This window comes from Alligator sinensis, unplaced genomic scaffold (genome assembly GCF_000455745.1).
Source record: "Alligator sinensis unplaced genomic scaffold, ASM45574v1 scaffold950_1, whole genome shotgun sequence".
In the NCBI taxonomy this organism is placed as follows: domain Eukaryota; kingdom Metazoa; phylum Chordata; order Crocodylia; family Alligatoridae; genus Alligator; species Alligator sinensis.
Genome location: NW_005842331.1, coordinates 256785 through 276007, shown reverse-complemented (window position 1 = coordinate 276007; position 19223 = coordinate 256785). Strand labels below are relative to the sequence as shown.

Sequence of the window (19223 nt, the reverse complement as noted above, 5' to 3'; positions counted from 1 at the left end):
TATATCAGTTTTTCAGCAGACAAAATCCAAGTGTAAAGTCAGAAATAACCAGGCCAATATGAGGGTTTGAACCTGGGCGCTCAAGCTCAGGACAAAAGCATCTATTTCATGGAGTCAACAAGTGGGTACACAGGCTGGCAATAGTAGGAAACTTTGAGGAATCAAGGGACGCTTCCCCCTTTCAGCAAGGAGTAACTCCGGTCATTACCCCAAAGGCTAAGCAAACATCGCTTTAGGACAGATCAATGACGGCAACATTTTCCTCTCAAATTTTAAAACAAATCCTTTATTTATTATTACACAGTTAGACTTGCCTTTAGTTTATTTAAAACAGAATATTTACCAGTGCCCTTCACTTGTCTACGTGTATTTCCTCCTCACCCCTGGTAGCTGGGACACGTAGGGACAGTGGCACAACTAGAGTGGGGCAATGAGGCCAGCCACCCCAGGTGCTGTCCCTGTATGTGGCAGCTGCCCCAGGTACCCAGCCACATGGTTCTGTCTATGCTCAGGAAGCCTGACTCTCAGTCTTACAGGAGAGCTGCCAGAGCATAGAGAACCAGCTTCTATGCTGCCAGTGCTGTAATCCTAAGCCACTGCTGGCCATGCACCCTTGGTGGGCAGGGGGGAGGAGTGACAGGGCTGGAGGAGAGCACGTGGATGGTAATGTTCCTCTATTGCACACACACTCTGTTGTTCTGTTTTAATGCCTTGGTGCTCTCTGCTGGAAAGAACCTGGAACTTCCTCCCATCCGCATGTTGCTGTCACGAATGCCCCCATGAGAACTGTTGCCAGAGAATGGTCTTTATGCGGTCACATGCAGCAGCCTTTCCTCTTGCTGTAAACATTCAGGTGCAGGGCACTCTCTCGCTGCTTGTCCTCTTGTGCCGTCAGCAATCTGAAAAGAGGTCACACAGCTCAGGAACCCAATGCTGTTGCCACCACCTTCCTGCCCAGGCAGTGATGACCTTTGTGCCCCATCAGCTGGAGAGCGGAGGGAAACAATGAGAGTTGGCCTTGCTTTGGATTTGAGATGAATAAAAGCAGACCAGTTGTGAGAAATTCCCAGAATAACCTGGAAAACGGGGAAGAGTTCAGATATACTAGAAGCGACAGTGTTGTCTCGTGGAACGGGCACTGGACTAAGAAGCAGATCTGTCCTTACTCTGCCACTGACCAGCTCTGTGGCCTTGGCCAAATCACCTCACCTGTTTCCCTTTCTGCAAAATGGTGATGGTGCATCTTTTGGAATGCACTTTGAGATCTTCCTGTTGAAAACTGCTATGCAAAACCTAGGTGGTATCATTGCATTGGATACACAGCAGGATTTCTCAGTCAGTAATTTACTAGCTGTGCTTATGGGGCACAAAATAAAGAAAACTAGAATTTTTTTCAAGTAAATTAAAATTGTATTTTTTCTATTTTCATCCATTTGTCTCTTAAAAAAAGAAAGTATAAAGAAGGGAAAGGGAAAAGGGGGTGGGGACTGAGAAAATATTAATAAAGTTATGGGTGCAGCATGCCTATAGTATAGACAATTGTGGCAGAAGGTCAGTCTTAGGTTAATGCCCCTTCTTACCATGGCCTGCCTCAAGAGAGATTTTTTTTGCAACTTGGCCACAGCTGGAAGAGATACAAGGCTAATTCCACACCTTTTCACTGACCTTGCCATATGCAGCATGGGCTCTGCAATGTTGTAGCCAGTCATGGCGCTGCACTCATAGAAGACAGCCTTGTATTCCTGCCGGAAACAGAGCCAGGAGATAACTTTGCACATGGTCTCTCCCCACTATCCCCACCTCTGCCCAGCAACCAGTGCCCCAAGGAAGGATCCTCACCCCTCTCCAGTGCTTGTAAAAGACCATCCTCCATTTTGTATACATAGTGGAACCCCCTCCCCACCAAAGGTCTTGTGGGATGCTAATGAATTATAGGATTCATGCAGACTGCCTATATGGAGGATATGCCAGTGTCTCATCCCACAAGTAGAATGAGCAAGAGGATGTATCCCCCTGCTAATATCCATGAATGGGGCTTTCTCTTTGAGGAACTGAGGGCCTGCTCCTCACAAAGGGCCTAGAGGGAGCATTGAGTCTTTAGTAGTTGGGAAGAAGGAGGGAGTTTAACATATTTGTGAAACACTAATATGTGCTTTGGGCATCTTCTCTCTCAAAGTGCCTTCATCACCAGCTGGGCTATGGAGCATGCAACATTCCAGGTCATGGACTGGTTCATTTAAGAGCACCTCATACTCCACTAGACACTTCCACTAAACAGCTCCATGCATCAAGGCCCAGTGAAGAAGCTTCTAAGCCAGAGGTGGGCAATTATTTCGGGTGGAGGGCCGCTTACTGAGTTTTGGCAAGCCATTGAGGGTCACATGACAGGTGGCTGGGGGCAGATAAATATTACTTTTCAAAATTTTTTAGGGGCCCCACAGGCCAGCTAGAATGGCCTGGCAGGTCACATCTGGCCCGCGGGCCACATTTTGCCCACCCCAGTTCTAAGCTAAGGGGACATAGGTACTACAGGGCATTGAAACCAAGGGGGAAAAAACAAACAAAAAACCACCCATATTCATAAGCTGGATGTGTCCAGAGCTTCAGTGTCTGAGCTTGCAGATGGGGTCATGTAACTAGTTAAATCTCCATCATCTTTCTGAAAAAACTGAGAACTGCACACAGTCCAAAGAGGAAAAGGCTAGTGGTCCCTTGTAAACTGACATCCAACACTTATGGGCAATTTGGCACCAGTGAAATCAGTGGTAATTCAGTCATGGATCTCCATGGGGGCAAAAATCACACCCTGCAACCATGGTGAATACAGAAACACCTCCCTCCCGTTTCCTAAATAGGACAATGAGCATGAAAGCCAGAATGGAGCAAGCTTTACAGAGCCCTTAGAGCAGAGGACAGCATTCAGAGCCACACCACCTTTGCCAGCCTCTCGCCCTCCAGCTTAGGCACATCGTGGGTCTCTTGTTCTACTGCATCCACTTTGTTTCCTAGCAGAAAGATCACAGCTCCATCCTCAATCCCTTCCTGCAGAACAGAACAAGGCTCCTTTGAGAACCATCAAAAGGAAACGAGCCTCATGGAGCTGATCCCATTTGGGCAGACACAGAGAAGAGCTTTGCTATGGATATCAGTGGAAATGGGAGCAGCCCCTGAAATTATTACCAAAATTCCACCAAACTCAGTTTATTTAGAGGAATGAGTCTGGAAGCTCCAACTGGGACACCGTGGAAAGAAATTTAACTTCTAGGATTCCAAGTGGTTCCCGAGTCCGAGCATTTGATTCAACCAGATTTAATGCTAATTTTTTTTTAGTGGCAAGGAATAGGTTGTTTTGCACCCATTTTCTTGACTTAAGAACAAGAAGGAAAAAAGTTGGCCCTACTGGACCTGTGGGAATTAAAAAGTCTTGCCGCATTTTCCTTTAGCGCCTGTATTTTCTTGATGTGAAGCTATTCATTTTGAGGTCTCTGGAATGGGTTTTGCTCTTACCTGAATATTACTCATCCAGTTCCGCACTGCTGTGAAGCTGCACTCAGCAGTGACATCATACATCACCAAGATGCCATCCGCCTTTCGGAAATACTGCTTTGTAATGCTCCGAAATCTAAAGGCAAACAAAAGGAGACTTACAGAACCTGCACTGTTATTAACCAGGAAACAAAAAATACCCCATTCTTAAATAGGCCTTGCAGCAGTTTCAGGAGGCTCAGTGCTCCAGTCTGTTGTTCACAGGCAGGCATGGGGAAGGCTAAATTCTCTCTTTGTGGAGTGGCCTGAGGCAGCCAGAAAGGGAAAGTGTGTCTGGGCTAGTGGAAGGAAAACAGGATACAAGTCTTCATTTGGGTGAGATGAAAGAAAAGGTATGAAGACCCAGTAGGTGTTTGGGACAAGGAAGCATCCATTGAGTGATTACATCCCAAGGCTTTGGTGGACCCCTAACTTAAAACTTCACACAGTGACTTCAGCTCCTGGTTTAGATGCACCAACATACAATCTTTCCACACTATGGAATACCACACGACATCAGTTCAGCCTCCAAAATCCCAGGAGAGAGTTTCAACCTAATTTAAATGTCTCATATAAAGCAGAAGACGGGGTAGCATTATACCTTATAGACTAGCTAAATCAGAAATGCATAAGCTTTCATGAGCCTGAGCTCACAACTGATTAAGTGACTTTAAGGTCATGAAAGCTTCTGCATCTCTAATATAATCAGCCTATAAAGTACAGCTCTACCTTGCCTTCTGCATGACTTAATACTAACATGGCTAACTAACGACCTCTCTCTGCTCATAGGAGACAGCCACTTTGTGGATGATACAGCAGAGAGAACTGAGCTCTGGTAGAAGCTCCCAGCACTTGGGGAAGTGAGTGGACACACATTTCTAGCTGTGTACTCAGACAGACCCATTGCTTACTGGGCTAAATGGCCTCCCTACAGAACTGTAAGTCAGTGCTTTCAACAGGGACACTTTTGAAAATTAGCTGACAAACCACCCAGGAAGGCCAGAAAACAATGACCTCTTGACTAGATAACCGTGTTACTTCCAAAACTGGCCCTTACCATAGCCTCCAGGGGATGCTGTTTCCTTAAAGGCTGGTATTCTGAAAACTCCCCTGTTTGAGTTTCTGTGGAGTTCAAGGTAAGCTCTGAAATTACTAAGCCCATTATACAATGAAATACTTGCTACATGTACTGGGCATTTGAATCAGCAGTTGTAATCTAGGATCCTCATTTATGCCATATATTTGGCTATATAGCTCTGATTAAGTGTAACCATGTAAATGCAAAGCTAAAAAAAAAAAGATGGTTTTATGACCCAAATCAGGAAAACAGACAAGCCAAGTGCTTTCTGAAGGCATGGGCAGATATAACAGCTGTATCAATATTAAATGATACTGATATAAACTATTACCAGGTAAGTGTGATATATGCATGTTTCTGTGGTGATTCAAGTGTATCCAAAACAGAAATCACTACGACCTCAACCCTGAATTAAACGAGGTTAAAGTTCCAAGATTTAGCTAAATTACAATCATTACAGGATCCTGGCAATGTAGCAGTTAAGTGTAATAGTTGATGCTCAGTCCTGAGAGGCAGCTACTCCTTTTTTAAAGCGGTTAAGAAGCTACACTTGTACACTTATAAAACACATGTTAATGATCCATGGGGCTTAGTAACCTTCTTACGTGCTTTTCCAAGAAGGGGTTATTTCAGGTCCTGTGTTACTCAGCCACAGGTAGCTGAGCTTACAAACAACTCCTTTCCAACAACTCCATCTTGACATGGAGACATACGCAAAAAATTGCCTGAATGGAAATGTCATTTCTCAACATGCATCTGATTTGAAGAGTTCCCCATTTATAGCAATTTTTGAGCTCTACTGAGGACCTTTGTCTTCTGGATTGCAAAATCTAATTTGCCTGAGAGTGGGGTTGCACCTTTGCCCTAAAACAACCGGAAGACCCACATGCTATTGGTCAGCACAAGGTCACATAAGCCCTGTGAACACAATTCCATCCCGAGGGAGGTTTGATGCTGTGGTACATTAAAAGCAAAAATGCATCTTGTTTTAACATTATATGCCACAACTGTATGGCCTGTCTGAGCTCATTTTAAGCTCAGGATTCAAAATGTGATACATGAATGTGAGTGGCATGTACTATTGTAATAAATGTAAGTCACATTAATATTATGTGGATTTTTTCCTTCTCAGATGGCTAGGACACAGGATGGGTTTTTTTGCTTTTGTTACTGGACTCATAACAAGACCAACCCTGTGGCATGTTTAGCAGTGGAACTAGAGGCCCTTGCTTCAATCACACCCAGAGGTACTGTTATATACAACTATTTCTCAACACTCCTGGCATCAGATGTTACTTGCCTGTCCCCCCCAACACAAAGAAATGGACTGATTTAGGAGAACTGAGGACCACATCCCATTACTTTGGGATGCAAGGTTGCTGTGATCCTCAAAGGTCTCCGAAGACTGGCCCTAACCTTAAAGATATGAACAGGTGCCCCAGGTATATGGAAATTCAGAACCTGCTTTGGTACTTGGAGACATCTTTTCTGTGATAGATCCTATGGATCTGCATCATAGGTTCATGACAGAGGCATGAACACAGAACTGAAATGTATGTTTCAGGCCATGGAGTCCAGTGGGGTCCCTGCCTTTGCCAGAAGCCATTTATCCAAAAAGTCCTAAAAATGGTCCACCCCAATGCCTTACAAACAGACACCACACAGCCACAAAACACTGTATGGAAGCAAAACAAAGAACACCCTGAGATGTGCCATGGAGGAGACAGGGCACTGCCAATGCCCCACCACAGCAATGGAATGATGTTTGGGTTTAATAAGCTCAGATGATCCTAGGAAAGGAACCAAGCTCTACTTTGCAGAGGAAGGCAAACCCCACCTTCCCACATGCCTGCCTGTGCCAATCTGACCACATATGGTGATCAGTTCAACTCTGAATGGAAGATAAAAACCTTTGAGCCAGAAACCTTAAGAGATTTTCAAGTACTAGCAGGAACCACTAGTGCATCCTAGTCAATACTCCTGCCTCTAGCTTTGGTCAATGCCCAATATTTCAGAGGAAGGTGGGAGTAAAAAAGAAAGAAAAGAAAAACAGAAGCTGATTGAGACTTCATGGGGGTGGGGGGGCAGTAATTCCCTCTTTGCCTCTATAGTAATCCTATTCATCAGAGGTCACTGTTGTCCTAGACACCTTTTGCATGGAAAGAAATACCTTTTTAACCTTGCATGGGGATAGCAAACACCTACACCAACATATCACTTATTAACCCAATAATACCCCTGTCCTATCCTGCTACCCCATCCTGAAACAGACAGTGAAATGGTTTCTGTGCTAGCTATTGTCTCTCTCTCTAAAGGTTAAAATGAATGTTGTGCTCCAAGGGATGTAATCCAGGTCTGGTGTCTCCTCCATCCACCACTGCCCTATAAAGATCAATAGCCACTCTCTACATTGGCTGTTACATGCTGTGAACTTGGCAGCATGAAATCCAAATCTGGAACAAAAAATGTTTAATTTACCTCTCCTGCCCTGCTGTGTCCCACAGCTGCAAGGCAACTCGTGCATTATCTACCATTAAACTCTTCACTTGGTAGTCGATACCTGTTGGGGGGCAAAGAACATATTGTCTGTGCTCCAGGGCAGGGAGCAAGTATCTTTCTGCATGTGAAAAATATGCTCAGGACATTTGGGGTGCTCCTGATATCTAAAGAAACATGGCAGCAGTAAAGGCACCAGTCCTCCCCACCTCCAGCTATTTTCTATCCTGAATTTTCAGGACTGATAGGAAATGAGAGACCCTCCCCTCTACCCCCACCCAGGGTAATTCAAGGATCACTAAACCACTCTCTGAAGACCACAGCTCTTTCAAGGACTCAGAAAGAACACCCAAAAACTACAATCTCCTTTTGGAAAATCTTAGCCATTACTAGACAATGCAGTCAGGGCTGCACAGAGCATACAGGGGAGGCGACCAGATTAGCAGCACTGATAGTACTGGCATGGAAGGAGTCTGTGCGACTGCCCTGTACAAATACGAGACACAAACACTGGGAACACTTCATGCCGCCTCCTTTTCCTTTTGTTACATCCCTCCTTTCCCAGGCCTGCACCACATTTTGCCAGGGCAGAAGCCCTCTCACTTACCAATGGTTGCACTGATCTCTGCCAAGGACCTGTCATAGCAAAAACGATGGATAAAGGAGCTCTTGCCAACGCCCGAGTTCCCCACGAACACCACCTTGAAGATACGATCTGGGGAGAAGCCAGCTGGATCCTGTGCCTTGAGGTTGAAGGAACAGGACAGGAGCAAGGCACAAGAAAGGAGAAGACAAACTAGTGAAGTTGGAGATGGTTTGTGAGAGTCACAGAACCTCCATCCTCAATAGAAATAGTGGAAAAGGGGCAGGAGGGAGGATAGCAAGGAAGAATCCTAATGTACAAGGCTTACCATGGTTTCCGTGCCAGCGGGTTGCCCTCTGGGAGGTAGTGGAGTACTGTCTAATTCATCTGTCGTTTTTCTACAGCTGCTTTTCAGAACCATCCTTGGCTTCCCCATGTCCCCTGCCATTTGCTGCCTCTCTCTCTCTCTGCCAGAGATGCTGCTCTCCACGTAGCTTGCGGTACCTCCTTTCACCTTCTTCAATCTGGTGCCCAGGAAGTATTTACAGTTCTTCCTGTTAGGCTCTTCCATGGTCATTTCCTCAGGGAAGGCAGAAGAAACATCCCCAGAAACAAGCAGCCTGTGTCAAGCCCCATATGTACCATGTGCAGGGTGAGGAAAGAGTTCCCCAAGAAATCAACGTGATCAAGTTAGCACTCATGGGACACTGATGGGGATTCACATTCACACACATGTAGACTAAACAAGACAGAACACTGCCCCAAAAGGAGAAAGGTGAGGAGTGGAAACAGCATGCCCTGGCCATGTTCCTACAAAACAGAAGGCCCATGAGTGAATCTGTGGGTGAAAGTCACGATCTTGCAAACATCACAGGAGGTTTCAGGAATCTCAGCAACTCGGATAGTGGCACTAGCATCTTGGCCCCAAGTAGGGAACAGATCTGGTACTAAGAAGCTGAATAAGAATCTATTTGAAACAATATTTCAGGACAAATTTCTGCATTGCAATTGAAGCAGCTCAAAAAAAAAAAAAAAAAAAAAAGACAGGGAAAGGAGAATTTGCATTTAATCCACAATCGCTCTTGTTTGGAAGGTTTCTGAGAAGTGGTGTTTTTATTTGATTTTCTGCAATTTTATTCTTTTATTAAAATATTTCCCTTTTCCCATTTCTTCCCTTCCATCCGTCCCCATGCATGTGAGTGGGGTGCACGCATGTGTACAACTGCCTCCATCTGTATGCAAATAGATACGCTCAAAGATACAATCACATTAACCATTAGGGCTGACTTACTCTTTTCTAGCTCAAATGGCAGATGCCCATGTGCTTAGAGAAGAAGCTCCAGAGCCCTGCTCCCCACAGGCATGGAGAACAAATGTGCAGAGTGGCCCTATTCCTTCTCCCCAGCTCCTACACAAATTACCACTGTGCTAGCTCTGCAATGAGTCTCTGTTTAAGTGCCTCAGAGGAAGAAATAAATCAAAGGCTTGACAGACTTTTACTCCAGGGAAGCTTCAGGCCCTGGGAAGAGACATCACACACTCCACTGTAGCATCCGGTAGAGAGCAGTTCTGCCCCAGGAGAAGGGTTGTAGACCTGTGGAATAGAACCTAGGCTAAACTTACATACATCAGACTGTGCGTATGTTAATAGTGGCAATGAGAGAGACAGGCTTTAGAAAAAAAAGGAAAAAAAAATTTAAAAAAAAAAAAAAAAAAATCACTCAGCCCATAGGAATCCTGAGCACATGGAGTGTCTGGGTGGGGAGCTGACCTATGACGTAACTCGTGATATGATTTCCATCTGGTCCAGCTTTCCATAGTTAACGAACTAGGAGAATAGAGAGGTGATGTAGCCCTGCTTGACAGGCATGATCTAATGTCTACTGAACTCAAACATTCCTGTTGGCTTCACCAGATACAATGCCATGGCCAAAGTGGGGGGGTAAAAAAGCATGTACTGTCCTTAGTGCAGTCTACTCTCAGGGAAACATTGTATTATGCCTATACTCAGCATAAAGAGTGCCTTTCACACAAGGCTTCAAGAGATGGACTCAGGAACACAAAGTCTGTCTTATGAAAATGCATGTGCCCAATACCCCTTGAACTGTGAAAATTAAATCAGCTGCCCTCATGCATGCATTTCCTTTGAAAGGCCATTAGACTCCCTGGCGCCTTTTTCTGTACAGTACTTACACAGTACTCGGACCAGAAAAAAAGAAATTAAACCAAATTAAATTATTTGACCATGGAAAGCATACTCCCAAATTTCCTGGGCTTTAGAGATGGGAGAAGGGTAATGGGCATGACCCTATCTCCATAGCCTGATGACATGCCAGCATGAGAAAATGGAATAAGCAGCTGGGAGGCAAAAGCCTCTTTGGAGAAGGGATTTCAGAAAAGCCCCTGAAGACAAAAGCACCTGAATGAGGGGCCAGAACTGCAAGTTCTGCTGCCATTTCTTAGGGAACATGTCACAACCTCTAGAGACCAATGGAGGCAAAAAGGAGAAGTGGGCACCTCTCTTCTTCCCCCCACCACACTGACCCTCCGAACATCTCCCCTAGCTCAGCCCTCCAAATGATTGCTGCATGCTGCTGGCAGCATGCTGAATCTCCAAAAGAACAGCTGCTGAGAAGATCAGGATGCAAGTTTAAACAGCAAGCTCATTTGGTCCCATGGAGCAAGGGCATTTGCTGTTCACAAGCTATCCAGCGGTGGGACTGTTAAAAAGACAGGGCCACATAAAACAGTCCCGTCTCTGATATGACTAAGCAGAATCTCAGCAGGATGGCTCCCCAGCTGGTTGAATGTTTCCATCAGTTTATTTGTCCAGATGCCAGGAGCAAGACTTCCACAAGGGCTTAAATATGTGGCTGAAAAAGGTTGTGGCAAGAACTGTGCAGTCAACAGGCTTGTGACTGAAGATCACCTAGATCAGCAATTAAAGGACAAGCTCATTTAAGCTAGAGGTGCAGAATTTGGCCCACACAATTCCAGGTTATTTATTAAAGTCAGTCACTTGTGACTAGATCTTACAACTTCTGTAGCATCCAGCCCTAAACTTCAGTGAATCTTAGCTTTGAAGGGCCAGCTTGCCATGGGAGGACAGCTTCACAACCTTACCTAGGTTGGGAATGTACCCAGATTTCATCAGCCGTGAGCCCAGGAGCAGTGCTAGAAACCACACGTGCAGACAGGGAGCTCCCTGATGTGTACCACTGGAACCTTGTCCTTCTTGAAACTGGAGTGGCCTCCACTGTTACAGATGTCCCGTCCACACTAAAAGTATGCACCAGTGCAGCAGCACTTACATACCAGCTAAGTGTCCTTTGCATCCTTGGCAGTATGCTCCAGCAGGGTTAGAAATGGGAATGAATATAAAGGAACAGGAATGAAAATCCAGGGTAGCAGTTTTCTTTAAACTAGTGCTTCCACCCGGTTACTTTCCTGCTACGGTGGGAATGCAAGTCTTTTGGACAAATTCCTCCTCTTCCTATTCTCCAAGGAACAAAGTGCTACAGCACAGCACATTTGTGGTCAGAGGGGGATGAAGGAGAGAGGGGGATGAAGGAGAGATCACCCTTGTGATGAAAGGAAAGTGGGATGCAGAAGAAAACCCCAAATCCATTTGAGGGCAATGCAGCACAGACCATGAAGAACAGACAGCCAATTGAGCTACTTTGAGAGGAGTTATGGGCTCCATCCTAGAGGACACCCTCATCATTCTCCCCTCACCCAGTTTCTAAAACACTTGCTCCACCAGCTTCTTCTTGCCACTTTGATATTTTCCCCCTTCATTCTGCTCGGGGTCCCCAGGCTGTCCAGAGAGGAAGCAGTGCTGTGCTAAGATGGGACTCAGCACCCTCCCCTGACTGCCCAAGATTTCACTACCCCCACACCGACATGTAGGTGAGAACTCCCATTAGTCCAGCCACAACCCACCAAGCTCTAACAATTAACCAAACCCAAAGCCCAGCCTTAGCCCACACTGAAGGGGAGTGTACACAGGACACAAGTGACTGAAAGGAGTCCACATAATACATCACACGTGACAAACAACACAGATTGCAGGCTAACCGTTTGACTGGCTTGTCCTCCGGGAGGTATTTTCCTACCACTGACCCTTTCTTCAACAGGAGCTTTTTGCTCTGAGGTGCCTGGAAGTTAAAGAAAGGGGATGAAAAGAGTCATTAGGATTGATTAGCCAAATAGCCCAGTGCTAGACAGCAACAGGTCAGACCCCCACCTCAGCAGTGGCAGCTCTGACATTACTAGGACATGTCAGCGAGATGCAGTTATAACCCCTTGGAGAAGGGCACACTAGAATATGTTTGGATAAATGCCCAACAAGGGGTTAAAAATAATTTGCAAATAAAGTCATAATAGAGACCTTCATGGGGAGTGGGGGTCTTTCATTTAAAAATGAGGAAATTAGGTCCCTAAGCCCCAATTCTAGGAGATACTGAAATGTGCCTAGGTCCTAGCAAGAATAGTGCCACTGCATTCACAAGACACTAGAGGCAGTTATCCCAGTTAACTGGGACCCAAACCCGTTTGTAAAATGAAATTGTTCAGTTAATGAGTGGTTCTCAACCTTTTTTACACTCCAGGCAAAAATGCTTGCTCTGAGCTTTCACTTATTTTTTGACTACAGAAAAATAATAGAGTGATTCTCCTGTTGCAAAATGCTCAGAAAGACCACAGCAGGTCACAATGTTTTTAACACTATGGATGCCTACTTGAAATCTCTGGGTTTCTCTTGTGAATCATATTTGCACAACCAACAGCGCAATATTGGGTGACACACCATGGCACCCTTGAAAGGACATCAAGAACCCTAGGGTGCTGCGGCATCCTGGTTGAGAATCACTGTGTTAACTAAACAGACATGGAATTAAGGTTTACGCGTGCAACTCACAAACATGAATACAAATACTGTTTTCAGTCGATTACTCCAAATCTTTTCCCTCCGTCACTAAAGCAGTTCTCTTTCTGTCAGCAGCCACCACTGATTTGGACAGGCACACCAGGTAGGCTGACAAGCACATCCTGAGTTAAGATAATAGTTTGGGTCATTGACTCTCTCTGTACGGCTGTCACAAACAGAGGTGCCAAGATGTATTGAGGCCCTGCTGAGATTTCCATGCTTTGGAAGACTAAAAGTATTGTCATCACTGAAAAGCTTATAGCAAACCACACTTTTTCCTATGAAAGAGAGTGGTGCTGCTCCCTCCACATGAGCTGGTGACTCCTAGTACAGATATATCTGGTGGCTGTTGCTCATATTCAGTTCTGAACCACAGAGGCTGTCCCTCTCCCTATCCATTCCCACCCTGCTGTGGAGCAGCGGGAGGAATTAGCATCCTGTTCTGGGCCTTCTTGTCACGGGGCATCCGTGCCAGAAACATGTCTGCTGTCTCAGATCAAAGCAATGTACACACAGTCTAGAGGAAGAACGGACAAGAAAACTTCTGCTCAAACAAAGGCAGGGATGGGAGAGAGGGGGGAAAGGCTCTGAAGAGATTATTTCACTTGGGCACCATTACTGCTTTCTACTGTCAGTTCTCATACACATCCTTGTCTAACTGGCCCTCCCACTGCGGTCAGCACTTCCCACATTTCCAGAGAGAACATGAAAAAGCCATTAAGCAGAACAAACAAATATTCACAATCCTCTATCCTCACAACACTTCCATACAGTAGAAAACAAGGGTCCCCCTGCCCCCCTTCCCCCCAGGCAAGGCAGAGACTACATGACCCACCCAAGGTTACACAGGAAACCAGTGGCAGAGAAAGGAGTTGAATGCAGATCTTCCAGATTCCAAGTGCGTGCTTGAACCATCGTATTACCCTTCTTTCCCCTCTGCATCTGGCCACAGGGAGTTTCTACCCACCGAGAGACAATGTAAGAGGGGAGTGCATGGGACAGGAAGGCTAGGAGGAGAGGACTCTGCTGTTCACACATACTAACACTCTTTTGGAGGCTGCTAGGCATGAGATATTTTAGTGGAGGGTGAGGAAGGGGGAAGGAGGGGAAAGGAGTTAAGAAAGCTATAACCAGTTTGAATTTAGGGGGTTTTTTAGTCCCAGAAAACCCCTGTAGGCGGCTCATGGCAGGCCCTCCCATGAGCCACGCTTCAAATGCAGAATCCAGGTTGGGATATTTACTGTTGAGGATAAACTCCCATCTTCAAAAAGAAAGACTCCTAAAAATCTCATTCCAAGGTAATTAAAAAAAAAAAAAAAATATATATATATATATATATATATATATATATACAGCTAGATGCAGATAGCAGCCTGCAGACAACAAGCATTCTAATTACAAATCTTTTCAAAATAACAAACTGAAATCTGTGTGTTTCCTTCCTAGTGAGCTAAACCAAACAGGGAATCCAAAATTTTATTGCATAAAACCAGGGTTCAAATTATGGCAGAGCTTGGGGGGGGCTCAGCCCCCCCCCCCCACCAGGCCTGTCAGCCCCAAGCACACCCCATGCCTTTCTAAGCAGCCCAGATGGTGACAGCTCCTTCTGGCTGCCACTACTGCAAACCCCGCTCCCAAGAGTCAAAGTGTCATTCAAACCCTGCATAAAACAAACATCTTGCCAGATCCTTGCCATGGATGCAAACCAGCAGAGTTAGTTGCTGAGAAGTGATTTCCAAGAGGATGAAGATTTGACTCTTCATTTTCAGAGCTTCTTAAAAGGGAAGCTTGTTAAATAGAATTCAGGTCTATGCCAAAGGGCCAAGCAGCATGGAGTCATGCTGGTTATATATCTGATTACAAAAAGCTGTCCTGTTTAAGGCTGGTTTACAGAAAGGTGAATGCCTCATTTTCAGGCAGCCACCAAGCACACACCTTCCAGCCAGAGGCCACCAGAGCACACCTGGGGAAATCTCATCTCAGGAGGCTCAGATTAGACCCTGCTTCCATCCTACCTTCAAGGATGAAGCAGAAGACTCAGTGATCAGGGTGAAAACATTCAGGGTTTAAACTAAGGAGACCTGTTACATTCAAGTGCATTCTTTAGACCCTTGGAAGCATGTACCTACTCACAGCTTGCCTGGCATTCATATGATGCACCAAGTCCAGTAGTCACCCTTCGGAGCAAATTGACTCATGAGCAATCTATCAGCACAGGGCCCTACCTAGAGAGTAAACATGACCTACTCAGGGCATACTACTTAGGAAAAAGAATGACACACAATTGCCTGGTTTTTTCCCCACTATTAGTTTTTGCCATGCTTTTATTGGCTTGTCAAGTTTGCATAGCTTTGGGTTGTCACACAGATGGCAACACCACAAGCATGACATCACAACTGTACAACACAGAGCTGGAGACACAGTATTCATGGAGACACATGGAGGCAAAGCATTCATGGAGTTTGCTATGGAAGAAAGAAGCGTGCCCTCTGGTTCACATTCCAAGGCTGGCACACTCTGTGCAGTCTGGGTCTCGCTACTGGTGACAAACAGAAGAATCACGTACATTTGGCACCTTTGATAACCCATGCTACACAAACAGAATACGCAAACCTGTCACCTCCAGATCTAAATACCATGAGTCTGAGCTGCTTGAACCAAAATATCAAATTACTTGTGGGTAATGATGCTCAAACCTCTACACATGATCTAGATCAAGGTTGAGTGGCCTGTGGGTGGAATCCAACCTGTAGTCATTGGATCCAGGCCACAAAGCTGGGGTTTCAGCGGCATTCAGCAGCAGGTGACCTTGCTGGTGGGGAGATTTCCCTGTGCTGTACCTCAGCCAGGTGGCAAGGAGAAGCAATGGCAATGGCCAGGGTCTAGTGCTGGCTTGCCTTGGACCCAAGCTGGGCCATTCCATCCCACTGCCAGAAAATGTTGCTGACCACTGGCCTAGATACTAGATGACCATAAAGATCCACTGGAAACATGTCTATAGCAATATTAAAAACTCTTATTAAAGAGCAAGGGATAAAACCCATCACTAAGAAGTGCAGGTAGCCAATGACTCTTGCTCTAGCCACACTAACATGCTTGCTACAGACATCCTATATGCTATGCTGTCCTATCAGAAACAATATTAACCTGTTTACAGAGATGCAGACTTGCACCATTTTTCTGTTTTGTAAATTTAAAAAAATAAAATGCATCTGTTTGCTCTCCCTGCAGGTATCTTCTGCACTCATACAAAAGCCACAGAAAGAGCAGGTGGAAAACATCCCACTGGTGCTGCAGACAAATATAACATCAATCTTCATAGAGTCTGTAGGTTTCCCTGTAGAGCACTACACTAGATCTGTATCCCTCTGGCCCCAGGAGCCATGTTTTACTTCATAGTGAAATGAAAATTTAGATTAGCTGACAGCCAATGACCCCTGGTAGAAAATGGAAATTGGTTTTTAAAGCAGCAAGCTGTTTAAACAAGTTCCATGGCAAACTGAATAGGCAGACCAGGAAGTCCCAAGTGACCCCTAGCTAAGGGCTCACTGCGGGAAAATAAGTCCTTGGTCAGGACAAGCACTCATGGTCCAAGTGTAAGTCTTGTGTTTTCCATTATAATCTAGTTTACCCACGATTTCCCTAGATACAGAATCTCTCTCTGCACCATACCATCTTAGGGCAGGCTTCACCTACCATGGGACTGTCACCACAGCAAGGCATGTCATTTGGGGAGGCTGGATGGGTGGGGGTGGAAGGCCATATCAATGTTGGGATTGTCACATGGTAACTCTCCTCCCCACTACCACTGTAGGGGGCAAAAAGGGTAGTACAAGGGGATCAGGCCTGGGGAGATCTATGGCAGGTAAAGAGGAATGCAGGGCAAGCCTTATGATGTCCTCTTACCTGTTCTCTATGTACCTCAGCTGCAGTACAGCATCTGGCTTATACATTTTAAAGATAACCTAGGCCATCTCTCTCTCACACACCCACCCACCCCCTACAGCTAAATGTTTGAGCTGCTTCTTGTTTGGAACACCTGGCTATTATTTTAATATCTTGGAAGCTGGTTTCCCCTGAACTTGCTTTTCTATGAAGCACGATATTTTAACTCCTAGCTAGGATAATTTAAAACCTGTGCAAAAATGGGGTTTTAATTACAACCTCTGCAGAGCAGCATTCTTCATCTGAAGCTAGAAACCCAAGACGATGCAAATCAGCACAGCCCTGCTAACGTCAATGGAACTACATTGATTTACAGCAGTTTAGGGTCTCCCCCACACTTATAGCATTTTCCTGACCTGTAAGTTTGCATGAGGTAGGAGTTTTCATTGCCACTATTGGCCTGGGGCTTAGATTTTTTTTTCAGGAATATTCCATTTCCAGGTATGTTCTGAACCTCAAGTGCCCCAAGTCCAGAGCAAAAGTGTTTTCCAGGTTCCATATTAGTGTGTACGGATGTTACCCGGATAGGATGGTAACTTTTCATCACTATTACCTCCTTAAGAATAGTTTAAAAAACAAAACACAAACAAAAACCAAAAAAAATGAGACAAGAGACAATCCTGGGGCAGAAATATCTAGAAGGACAGAATACAGCATTACTCTTCTTTTTGCTTTGGAAGAATCTTAAAAAGGAAGAAAGAAACAAATTGTGTTTACTAATGCTATTGGTACTCTAAGAGCACCTCGTAGTTGTCACGGAACCAAGTCTTGCAAGGCAATGAGCAAACAGGATATATCTACAATGCAATCACAGCATCTCATCAGGATGTATTAGCCTGCATTGAGCCATTCTGGGGCAGCCAGACCGCTAGCACAAGCTCACTTGGGGAGCTGTATACCGCTCCATCATCACTTCTGCGATGGCAATGTAGACAGTTCTTCAGAAGACAGACATAGACACTTCATGCCACAAATGACCATGCTTTTTCCTACTTTACTTAATATTAAAAAACAGACCCCCTTTCCATTCCCATTTTTGTGACAGACCATGATGGTGATGTCAGCATAGGCCAAACCTATATGCAGAGAAAGGGATATCCCAAACACTATTACAAACCCATCTGTAGATTCACTGCACTGGGGCAAGAAGCACCTTGCACAGATATGGCCACCTTAGTTTGAAAGAAAAGAAGCGGATGGGAAGGAAGGGTTTCTTCTAGTCAAACAGGTCAGTAAGAAGTCAAAAAACATTCACTGTCCCAGCAACCTGCTACAGTACTTGATGACCAGCCCACCCTGTGGAACCCAGAAACCTTTGCAGTTCATATGGGAAGCCAGGGTATTGAAGCAGTCAACACTGAAAAAGCACCTTTTTTCTCACCTGCATTGGACTCAGCACTAATGTACGCATGTTTATTTAGTTATTTTTCCAGCAGGGGGCAATAAAACATTGAACACACTGAGGACATGCCATCTGTGCAATATACAGCTACTGAGTCAGACTGAGCATCCTGGATCATTCCATACCATCTCCGTAGTGCAGTAGGGACTCCAGCCATTCCAGGGGAGATGAGTGGGTTCTTCCTCCTGAGTTTTAAGCTAAATGTTTTTCATCCCGGAGAGAGTCCAAGCTGGAAGCCTGGAGCCGTGCATTCACATGGGATGGATTCTGGCTGTGACCTTACATAAACTGCTAGAAGCCCAGTACCACTGGTACCACACACACACACACACACTTAGCAGCTTTAATAATTCTTCATTCAGGTGACAGAGACCAGCCTCCCTCCCTACACAGAGTAGTTACTAGGATGAAAGATGTTCTCAAATAAGCCCTTCCTCTTTGCATTTGACTCTTGCCTCTTCCAAGAGCAGCAGCTGCAACTATAGGAACTAAAGTGCAGAAAAGCCACTCCCTGGGGATGACCCCACTACTCTCCACTCCATCTTCCATTGCACTGTAGGCCAAGAAGGGTTGCTGTTGAGTCTCAGTTTTACTGGAACCTGCCCCATTGCCATTTTGGCTTTGACATGCTGAATGCTACTCCAAGCCTCACCTCAGCTGCAGCCCCCCTCAGCCTACACACTGCTGAAAGCCAGTTCATCTCCAGGGCTTTCACTAACAGCCTAACAGCAGGGCTGGGAGAAGACTGGCTTTGTTGCTGGGATGGACCAAAGGGAATGGAGAAGCTCTGATAGAGGATGAATCAAGAGCTGAGGGGGAAGGGAACAAGAACATCCTCATAAACCATGTGCTCCTGTGTACCTCTTGGAGACCATGTGAGAAGATAGAAAAAAACCCTCCTGCCTCAGACAACAGAAGCAGATGAGAGCTCTGCTCAGCGCATCTCCAGGCTGCTGGTGAAGGGGATTAAAGATGTGGCCCATAGTGACCCATAGTGCTGTTCCCCTACAAACCCAGACCCTTCTACTTCCATCTTCATCTACAGCATTAGACCCTCCCCCATTTCATTATTGGCTTGCTGCCAGGACCCTGGGCATGCACACTGTGTAGGACTGGGGCTGGGGGCAGGCTTTCAGCACTGGCAATGGGAGGCAGGCACAGTGGAAGGAAGAGCCAGGCAGTACCACTTGCTGTAAAGTCAAAAAGGTTGCCCAGGTGGCACCAGACTCCTGCCGAAAGCGGACCTCTCTGAGATTCTGCCACCTCA

At 45.5% G+C, this 19223-nt stretch overlaps 1 protein-coding gene across 7 annotated transcripts in view; it reads right to left on the bottom strand.

The window, feature by feature from the left end:
* Window positions 1-280: 280 nt before the first annotated feature.
* CRACR2B (calcium release activated channel regulator 2B) overlaps window positions 281-19223 on the bottom strand; it is a 70599-nt gene continuing 51656 nt past the window's right edge. For 6 of the 7 annotated variants that reach the window (XM_014522244.1, XM_014522245.2, XM_014522246.2 and 3 more), the window contains exons 13-20: window positions 11760-11839; window positions 8011-8302; window positions 7707-7842; window positions 7082-7163; window positions 3508-3622; window positions 2935-3042; window positions 1666-1742; window positions 281-899 (exon numbers count right to left, since the gene is read on the bottom strand). In XM_014522244.1, the coding sequence (XP_014377730.1) occupies window positions 815-899; window positions 1666-1742; window positions 2935-3042; window positions 3508-3622; window positions 7082-7163; window positions 7707-7842; window positions 8011-8302; window positions 11760-11839 (975 nt within the window). In that variant the 3' untranslated portion in view covers window positions 281-814. The remainder of the gene's footprint in view (window positions 900-1665; window positions 1743-2934; window positions 3043-3507; window positions 3623-7081; window positions 7164-7706; window positions 7843-8010; window positions 8303-11759; window positions 11840-19223) is intronic. The other variant, XM_025210035.1, reaches the window with a different exon arrangement.